This window comes from Eucyclogobius newberryi, unplaced genomic scaffold (assembly GCF_026437365.1).
Source record: "Eucyclogobius newberryi isolate DKJ021-1_F unplaced genomic scaffold, fEucNew1.0.hap1 SCAF_2, whole genome shotgun sequence".
In the NCBI taxonomy this organism is placed as follows: Eukaryota; Metazoa; Chordata; class Actinopteri; order Gobiiformes; family Gobiidae; genus Eucyclogobius; species Eucyclogobius newberryi.
Window position 1 is genome coordinate 3,193,140 of NW_027315834.1, and position 10,597 is coordinate 3,203,736.

Genomic DNA, 10,597 nt, shown 5'->3' on the forward strand with positions numbered 1-10,597 from the left:
GTTGCTCATGGGTCGGCCCGAGGTCAGCTGCTTTCACAGCACTCGCTCCGCTTCAGTGAGGGGCTCCAGCGTGCTCGTGCACTGTCATTTGGGCGTCAGAGTGCGGGACGAGCCGCTCCGAGGACAGGGCCCGTTTTAAGTGCTCTTGGAGTGCTCGTTTACTACAGCGGCTGCCATGGTTACGCTTGGACAATCGCAAAGCTAGTTTATGTTGACCTGATTAATGGCAGCGTGAAAATGACCTTAAAGAGTCCAACAACAAACCAGTGTCTTACCAAAAACCTGCCCCGAGCCACAGTCTGGACCAATGAGGAACAGCTTGACCAATGAGGAGCACCTGAACTCCGCCCCTGCAGGTGTGAGATGACCTCAGAGGCGTGGTCTGGTCAAATGCATTGGCAGAGTTTAACATGAGGCGGAGGCACACACACAAAGCTGCAAATCAAACTAGTTTGCATTATTCTGTTTCATGTGTATTTTACATTTTTGTGTAAGACAAATAAAGTAACTTTGATATTCAGCTTATTCCAGACGCAGTCATCAATTGTGCTCCTCATTCCAGTTGCATCGATTTGCACAGAGCTGCCAATCTTGACCGCAAATTCATTATAAACAGAGACAAATATTTTTAAGACCAAAGAAATTGTATCGTTGAGTAGAAAAAGATTCAGTTGTTTCCTCTGGACCGGCGGTGCCACACGAGATACTTTTATATTCAACAAAGCCCGAAGATCTACTATAGATCTAAATTATTGTATAATTTAGTATTATTTTTATTGTCAGTATTAAACAGGTTTTAATTTTTGTTTAACCATAATTAGGCTATAGAAGCACAATGTAGACTTTTATTAACAGCCTAATATTGTTTATCATATACAAATGTGCAATATAAAAGAGAGAAAATCTGCTATTTAACTATAAACTATTTAATACAGCTATTTTAAAAATAAAATATAATGACCACAACTACGCTAATGACAGAAGGTTGAGTTTAACCAGCACTTCCTGTCTCCCCCTGCTGCTTGATTACACTCTCTCTGCGTTACACGGCTCGCGCTCTTCAGCCCGCGCTCTTCGGCTCATGCTTCGGCTCACGCTCTTGATGAAGAGCTCTCACTTGTAATGTCAGGCTATAAAGTAAAAACAGCCGGTCTTTGGCGTCGAGCCTCACTGCCTCTGAGATCGACGGAAGATCGCGATCGACGCATTGGACACTCCTGATCTGGACTCTGTTTCGACTCTGATCCAAGAGTAATTCTCAATCTGCGAATCGAGTCTGGGAACTCAGATATTTATCCTACTCTGAGTAGGAGCAGATGATACAACTGATTCTTTTTCTACAATGGAACACTCCTGGACAAATGAGGAATTACGCCAACATTGTTGACTAGAACATTTACAAAATAAACTTACTTTATACGTTTTAGTGGCAGATTCATGCAATCCAGCACTTTCCTGATTAAACTGACAACGAGGTCAGTGGGATTTAAATCACTTTTTTCCTGCTGGTCTCGAATGGCAGTCACCAGTGTCAGCACAACGCTCTACTTCAGAGTACGACAAAGGCTGACCAATACGAGCCAAGTGGTGGGGGGAGAAACACGGCAAAATGGATATGATTTGGTTGGTTGGTCGGTTTGGTTGGAGTGTTCGGTTTGGTTGGAGTGTTCAGTCAGACTGCGTAAGAGCAGATAAAACCTTTGGTCTGCCACTTGCTCGTCTCCTTGGAATAATTATCTATTTTCCCTGGAACGTTCCACACTGCGGTATTAAACTCATTTATCTTGCATTTATTCAATTACAGGTGTGTTGGTACTAAAATAGCTTGGAAAAACGTGCATTCTTACTATGAGCAGGCTCGCTTCTTCACAGACCTGACCTGTAACTTGGCCTGGCAGATCATTATAAAGGGGACATATTATGCAAAATCAACTTTAATGAGCTGTTAACCTTGTTCCAGCAGTTCATTCCTACATGTTTGAGTTAACCCCGTCTTGTCCAGCGACTGAAGCTCGAGTCAGAACCGTTTTCCCCTTTTGCCAGTGGCTCAGTCTTCGTCTTCGGTGCTTCGACTCGCGCTCAAACACCCGTGGTACAGCGGTCAGACCCTCTGTCCCACAGGTGTGTGAATGTGTGAGTGATCCCGTGATGTAAAGCATTTTGAGAGCCCTGAAGGTAGAAAAGGCTACATAAACATGACAATTGACCTACCCCCTACCCCCGCCCACATCCCTATTTTTAGTTGCGATTATTTGAGAAATGAAAACTCGATGTAGTGACATAATGTAGAGTGATAAAATGTGATATTTTCAAAAACCCGTAAATGACAACGTGAGGTCCATCTCATTACGGGGAACTATGAAGAGGCGGGGCTTGTCATTTCTAAAGTTTTGAACAGGAAGTCAATGGATCTGTTTCTACTTTAAATCAATATTGCAATTTACAATTTACTGAATGTGAAATTATGATCTACTTTTATGTTCTCCTTCTCCTTTCTCCTTTGTGTTTTATGGCGGCTGGTAAGTGATACATTACCGCCAGACTTTATTCTTTAGACTTTATTCCAGAGCGGACTCTTGTATGTTGTAGTTCAATAAGAAATACCTGAAAAAAGAACAATATGTCACCTTTAATGACACACTGCGGAACATTCCAAACAAAGCACTAACATCTCCATGGAGACAAGCAGATGACGGACCCTCCACCACCATCTCAAAGCAAAATGGGTTGCCTAAATAATATCCTCTGAATTGTATTTCGTCAATGGGCAAATTCAACGAGATATTAATTTATAGCAACATCTCCACCTCCTGGTTCGAGCATACAGCTGCAATAAACAGGGTCGCACTCAATCGCCATGGAAACGTTACTCCGGACCGACGTCTCTGCTAAATGTGACTATTCCAAAGAACGGTTTTACAGTGTGCAAAGAACAAAACGAACATAAACGAAACATCATATCTGTTGTTGTCTGTTGAAAGCTCAGAGTCTGACAGAGTGGTGGCTGCAGTGCCGGTGTCCCTCAGATGGGGGCGCTGTAACGCTCTGCTCAGTGTAGTGTAACAAACTGAGGTCCATGTAACACAGCAGTAGGGGGCCGCTGTCATGTCCACAAAGCTCCTGGCTCCTGGCGGCTGCTGCGCTCGCTGCTACACCATGGAGCTGCTCTCCGTCACGCCGTCCACGTACTGAAAAGACACGCTCCGTTAGCCACAGCGGCCTGGCTCGGCCCCGCGGAGAGGAACACAGCGCTAGAGGGGACGTCCCAGCCACAGGCCCTTCCATGCCCGCATCTCCCTCTTGCTCTGCGCACAGGGCGGGGCTCGGCGTCAAGGCGGGTGCTTCTCCGTCAGCCTCACAGCGTCACGTGCTCCCGGGCTCACGCGCCTGGACCATTCGAGCTTCTGCGGAGCTATTCGGGCTTCAGGTGCATCGTGGGAATTAAAGCGTTTTATTTTGCATTTCATATATTCACCGGCACAATAAACGTCACTTAAGGCTCGTGTGCCAAAGCTCGGCAGGTTTAAGCTGTATTTAATACGTTTGGCGGTCCACGGCGCATCGACTCAAAGCGTTCTGATTGGCTGCTGTGTGCGTCGGGGAGGCGGTTCCACGCAGAGCTGACGGAGAAGCAAACGTCTGCCTTTAGCGTCACAACTTCTGTTCTACTTCTATCTCCAAGTCTGTCTAAAATGTATAAGCACTTAGAGAGCTGTGTGTGGAAATCCCTGACAACAAGACTTTAGAAATAAGGTGGACATTTCACCGGAGGTCACTTTAAAAGCATTATAAATATCACAATCAAATTTAAATAATTTTGGGCACTCTTTACTCAACTCTTTAATAGAATGTTTGCTTTTATATATTACGTTTTCATAAATGTTAGCATTAGCTTGGGGCAGAGCTAGCTAGTCAGGGTTACTCCCCACGAGTCTGAAGGTTCGCCTGCACGGTGCGGGGAGCTGCGCGCTGAAGTGCCGCTTGGTGCGCCAGTTAGGGACCGTCTCTAAATTACGATTGCACAAGCATTTTTTAAAGACAAACATTTATACTAAAAAAAACAACATTGAGCATGAATCCAAGTAGCTAATCCTAGGTGCCATAGTCTTTTTGGGTTAGAAAATATAACCCTTTGTAGATTTTTAAAGAATGATTAAGAAGGATTCTTTTCAATAGGTCCAAAGTCAGGTAACCTAGATAGTCAACGCTAAGTTATAATAGTAGTTTTAGTCTCTAGGTATCACGCACACCTTTTACTTATTTTTTTATAATATTTATTTTTTTAAAGATATAAACAAACACTTTACGTACTTTAGAGACGGTCCCTAACTGGCGCTGTGCGGGCTCACAGTTTCGGACTACCAACCCTTCGGACTAGTGGGCTCAACCCTGTAGTGGACCTGATATATACTGGGCCGATAATCACACTTTTGGCAGCTCCAGCTTTAGGCCGATGGAAGTCAGAGACATGAAGCTGAATTTGAACCCTTTAGAGCGAAGAGGGCAGGTCAGGCACTGTAGCTGACCATTGGACTGTCCACTCTAGAGTTATATTCATCTGTGCACAAAGAACATGCTACATTTACAGACAGCATCCTCGCTCCTCAGACACACTCCTGTGTCTGACTGGGATATTTTTACACAAAACTAGTATTAAAATGATATAAAGCATGAAAAAAGGCAGAAATCCAAAAGAAAAGTTCCCTTAAAGGTGAAGCAGGAGTACAAACATGCAGGACTCAGGAAGGACTCAAGAAGGACACAGGAAGGACACAGGAAGGACTCAGGAAGGACTCAGGAAGGACTCAGGAAGGACTCAGGAAGGACTCAGGAAGGACTCAGGAAGGACTCAGGAAGGACTCAGGAAGGACTCAGAAAGGACAGAAGATGGACCATGTGAAACTAAACCAGTGTTTCCCACTGACTGGTGAGACTGGGGAGAAAATGTACTTAATATACTATGAGGAAATAACTAGGGGTTTTATTTATTATTATTTATTATAGGCGATAAGTAACATTTCTACTTGAAATATTGGAATACACAATAAACTATTGCGTAAACTAACCTCTGGCATGAGCCTTGTCCTCTGGCATGGGCCCTGTCCTCTGGCATTGGCCCTGTCCTCTGGCATTGGCCCTGTCCTCTGGCATTGGCCCTGTGCCCTGTGCCCTGTGCCCTGTGCCCTGGCCTGTCCCGTTGCCTGTGCCCTAGCCTGTGCCCTGTGCCCTAGCCTGTGCCCTGTCCTGTGCCCTGTGCCCTGGCCTGTGCCCTGTGCCCTGGCCTGTGCCCTGTGCCCTGTGCCCTGGCCTGTGCCCTGTGCCCTGTGCCCTGGCCTGTGCCCTGTGCCCTGTGCCCTGTGCCCTGGCCTGTGCCCTGGCCTGTGCCCTGGCCTGTGCCCTGTGCCCTGTCCTGTGCCCTGTCCTGTGCCCTGTGCCCTGGCCTGTGTCCTGTGCCCTGTCCTGTGCCCTGTGTCCTGGCCTGTCCCATCCTGTGCCCTGTCCTGTGCCCTGTCCTGTGCCCTGTCCTGTGCCCTGTCCTGTGCCCTGTGCCCTGTGCCCTGGCCTGTGCCCTGGCCTGTGCCCTGGCCTGTGCCCTGGCCTGTGCCCTGGCCTGTGCCCTGGCCTGTGCCACCAGAGTAATGCCCATTTCAAACGACATCACTGGTCAGGGCACTAGCACGTTGCGCCCTCTGCAGGCATTTGACACATTGAGAAGGAGCTACATTTAAAGCATATACGGTGCTTTACATGAATTCAATGTCATTTGTATTTTGTATTTGCCACAACAGCAGTCGCTCACAACAAAGTGAATCTGATGAAACAGATAAAGAAATACAATGTTGACTTTTACAACATGAAATACTAAGATGAACGCTTCATTCATGTTTCCAGCAGTTTGCAAAGCCAGAAAATACAGAATATACGATCGTTAAGAGGGCGGAGTAGACTGAGGAGCTTTAATATAAACCTGTGTGTAGGCAATGCACCAGGGGCCAGGGGCCAGGGGCCAGGGGCCAGGGGCCAGGGGCCAGCAGGGGCCAGGATCAAAGCACAGAGGAAGTACATGTATTGATAGGATTGATTGATACACATAGTATCGTATATATTTTTTTATGGTATGAAACTGGCCTAATTAGGTCTTTTTGTTTTAGGAGTTTAGGACTTCTTCGTCAGATCCTTATTTTAGTGTCATGTTATGCTCACAAAATGTAATGTCATATGCAAATCCCCCGTTTGTTGTGAAAGAAAGAAAATTGAATACGAGACCAGTAAATCATGCACATGAGCCATGAAGCCACAAGCAGAACTCCACAGCCTCTGGAGAGAGGGCGGGGGGGGGCGTGTCGTGCTCACGTGGGACAGGACTGACTGGGAAAGAGGGCGTTTTCATAAGCTGCTCCTCAAAAGTCTCTCCCTAAGTCTTAGGGGTTTTTGAGTGATTTTAAAAAAACAAAAGACAATCTCATATAAAAAATTGTCTGCATTTTTCAATGTAAACTCTGTTTGTATTTGTCCTTAAATGTCTCTTAATTGTGTAAGTGTTTTTTATGATTTGTGTCATATTTTTCCTCTCGACTTCAATGAGAATTAACCCAAAATGAAATTAAAAATACAAGTTTGACTATAAGAAATCCTAAACCTAAGACAAAGATGGATCAGATTTCATGAAGGATTTTGGTCACAATGTTTCCAGTTTTCCTGGCGGGCCTGCTATGGTCAGGGTGGGAGCACTGGTTCACACACAGGTTTGACAGAGGAGCTAGGACAAAGGAGGAGATAGTCACCAGGTGAAGAGGAGCAGCGGAGTGGTCACGCCCCTGTGCTCTGGACCATAAAGAACATACAGAGAGAGCTGTCAATCATCTGCTCGGACACGCCCCCCCGCTCTCACAGCTGCAGGGGGGGGCCATGGGGTCCAAACATCACTCAGCCAAGGAGATCTAAAGGGTGCACGGTCTAGAATGTGATGATGTCGTTATTTCAGATGGAGGGCGGGACTCTGCGGGACTCTGCGGGACTCTGCGGGACTCTGCGGGACTCTGCGGGACTCTGCGGGACTCTGCGGGACTCTGCGGGACTCTGCGGGACTCTGCGGGACTCTGCGGGTGCTATCCTACTGTTGAATGAAAGGATGAAACTGAAAATATACAAATATAGATTTTTTGTGTGTCTTTTATGAGGATAGATGAACACACGTACACGTATTAACATTATGACTTTTAAACCACGTTGCCTGGCAACCTGCAGCTTTAGAGAGCTTTGGAAAGGAAGGTTCTGTTAATGTTAAGCGTCTGCTACATGAGCGACTGGTGTCACCCAAACATAACTCATAAACTTTCAAAAAGACAGTAATTCCAGTTTGTGTGTGTGAGGGGCGTGGCTAATGCTCAAGTAAACAGGAACCGTTTTGCCTCATTTCTTTGACTTCTCTGCAAAGCCTCAACGCCGCGTTTGAACCTCTCTTTATGTCATGCTTTGGATCATGTTAGACGCATTATGACGACGACGATGACGATGATGATGATGATGATGAATATTGCACAAAACCTGCTGTAAATCCCACTGTATTATAAAGTCATACTTGAGTAATACTCAACATATAAGCTAGAATCATCTGGGGCTTTATCACAAGATCAAGTCAGTGTTTAGTGACAAATGATTCTTTTCTGCTTTATGCTCTTGTTTTCCAGAGTCTGTGTTCGCTCTTATCCAGGCATCTCGCCCTTGTGCTCCAGGAGCCAAAGTGAGCCGGCCCCTTTGGAACCGAGACCTTTCAAGGTCCGCGTGGAATCCCTTTAATGGGGTGGTACGGTTCACTTAAAGGGGTTTTAACTGTATTTTTTGCCAGGTAATAAAGTAAAATCTGTTTTATTCAGGTTATTCAGCTGAAAATGCGACATATGTGTGTCTCTGCAGCTAATTCACATTATTTATAGCCAAAGCTTTAGTAACTGCAGATATGTAATGAGGACTGGGTTCTTCTACTGTTTAATGTACAACTGGCAATAAAAGCTCCTCTCTTTAAACTTATGATATTTGTATAACAGAATTTGACATGAGCCAGACACAGGGAGAACATGCAAACCCCACACAGGAGTCCTGGGCCATGAACAGTTTTGGGAAAGAACTGAATCCATGTTGCTATGGCGGGGCACTCACCGAGCTGATGAAGGGCAGGTTGAGCAGGACGCCCAGCACAGGGATCCTCCTGATGAAGCCCACCACCACCGGGAAGAAGCCCCTGGACCAGACAAGACACCAACGTTAGGCCACACCTCCTCTTAGACATATTGGACACGCTTCAATGAGATTGTTTGGATCAGAGGCTTTATTAGACGGGACAGCTGAGAGAGAAGGGAGGAAATGCAGCAAACTAAAAATTAAACTAAAATGTACATGATTTCATTTAGTCAAACCATGTCAAAATAAAACCGTGACAGAGACTAAAGTAAACCTTAACCTGTTACCACCCACCTGTCCGCCGGCGAACATTTTCTATATCTCAAATATTCTCTTACATCATCACTTTTATTTCCGTGGTCGATACCAGCAAGCCATACATCATTTTAAAGCTTATTTTCTCAACAAAACGAATATGTCATTGATTTACATTAAATAATATGCCCCAAGAAGCAATTGCCAATAGTTTGTGAGAAAGTCTCAACTTTTACAAACGCATGTCCTGTTTGCTGTTTATGACGGACGAAACGGCTTTAATTCTGTACATCCTTGTACTCAGTCTGTCCGTAAGGAACCATTGAAAAACAATATCCACTTGTATTTTTCCTGAAGTTTTCCGATTTCGAGATATTGTCAAGTAAACAAACTTTTCTTCGTTTCTCGCCGGACGAGAATGCGCTTGTCCGCCGCATTTCTCCGTCCATAACAAATGACCTGTTTGACTTATACGATAGTGTTTGACATCGATCTCTTCCTTAGACTGTTTCCTACAGAATGAGACCATCCACGAATTTTTCTGTCACCGGGTTTGTTTGCTACAGCCTCCGGAGGAAAAAAATTCGGCGCTTCCGAAGCGCGCGTCCATCTTTGTTTTTAGCCCTTAGCTTCTGCTAACAGGCACGCAGGAGACTTTGAGTGACATATTATTCTAGCCAATCAGGAGACCTTTTTCCTGATAGGCGGGACAAAGGGTTTATTTACACAGAATTCTCCCTGTTCACGTGCGTAAGGCTCCGGGAAGGCTGTAAAGAGCCAGATTTCTCGGCAGGATTTTGCGCATAACGTTTTTTGAGTTCATTAGCCTTTTGGACGTGCATTTTGTTAGATATATGTATTATTATACAAATACAAAAATAAAATAAAAATATTATAATTTTTTTTTTTTTTTTTTAACCTCTATATGGGAAATTCATGGGTAAACTCATATTTACACATTTTCACATATTTTTTTTTTAGCGGTTATAATTGCTATTAGTGGCCTACAAAACATCAAAATGTATGTTTTATGATCATAGAGGAGCTAAAATTGTAATAAAACAGTTTGGCACAGTTGGCACATATTTGGATCACTTGTTCCGAATATACTTTTTGATACAAAAAGGTCAACAGCACCAAAATGCCTGTTCCTAGAGATCTGAAACTTTACACAGTTGTTGTCAACAAGATAAACATCATGTACAGTGAACAGCATATGCACACAATGAAATATGTCATGCTCAGGACCATTACAAATTGACAATATTCAGGCGAGACTAAAAAAGAATGTTTTGTTTATGTTTGGGCTTCTGTAGTGTAAGTTCTGAAGCCCTGACAGTGTGTCATGTGCACATCTGCAGAAACTAGAAGGCCTAAGCTTTCTAATGATGCATCACACTTGCATGTGGAACATAAGATCCTCTTTTAATAAGCAATGCCATTTAGGTATGTCCAACCATTGTGCACAGGGCGAAAATAGGTGGGTGGTAACAGGTTAACAAAGAAAACCACGATCTAACCTTCATTTTTCAGATTTGACTTTGAAAAACTGTTGTTTCTAAATCAGTTGCAGTGATACAGAGCTGCATCTGTCACATGGGACTCCACCGCTCATGGACCCACTACTTCCTACACACCGACTGAATCCAGCAACAAAATCACTCACTTAGAGCCTGCCCTCTGCTGGCCTCACTGTGGAATGACTTTAGACTGGTTTAAGTTCCGTTTGCCCGTCCCTGGCCGAGGGGAAAGGTGATTTTACACTTGCTCCAGTTGCGTGACAGACTCCACAGTGGCCTCTAGTGGTGGTTCTGGTTACTTTACCGTTTGTACTTGATTTGAACATAAGGCCGCAGTTATTTTATTACTTGGTTACTTGGTTAGGGTTAGCCATGAGGCCATGAGGCTAACCCTAACCCTAACCCTAACCCTAACTCTAACTCTAACTCTAACCCTAACCCTAACCCTAACCTTAACCCTAACCCGGCGCGGTCAAATAGCCCAGCAGTTTCAGGAGCCGCGGCACGAAATAGCTTAGCAGTTTCGGCCGCGCGCCGCGACTCTGTAGACACTCCCTGGCCCAAAAGGCACCACGGGAGGAGGAGGGGAGCGATGCGACGCGCAGGAGCGTGAAACAGTAGATTTAGCGTGTTTTACATTG

At 44.9% G+C, this 10,597-nt stretch overlaps 1 protein-coding gene across 2 annotated transcripts in view; it reads right to left on the bottom strand.

Moving 5' to 3' along the window:
- Positions 1-2,609: 2,609 nt before the first annotated feature.
- The window catches only part of golt1ba (golgi transport 1Ba), a 12,001-nt gene continuing 4,013 nt past the window's right edge, over positions 2,610-10,597 (bottom strand). Inside the window, exons 4-5 of one of the 2 annotated variants that reach the window (XM_072453428.1) lie at positions 8,161-8,242; positions 2,610-3,188 (exon numbers count right to left, since the gene is read on the bottom strand). In XM_072453428.1, the coding sequence (XP_072309529.1) occupies positions 3,150-3,188; positions 8,161-8,242 (121 nt within the window). In that variant the 3' untranslated portion in view covers positions 2,610-3,149. Of the gene's footprint in view, positions 3,189-6,775; positions 6,826-8,160; positions 8,243-10,597 lie in introns of those variants that run through there. The other variant, XM_072453429.1, reaches the window with a different exon arrangement.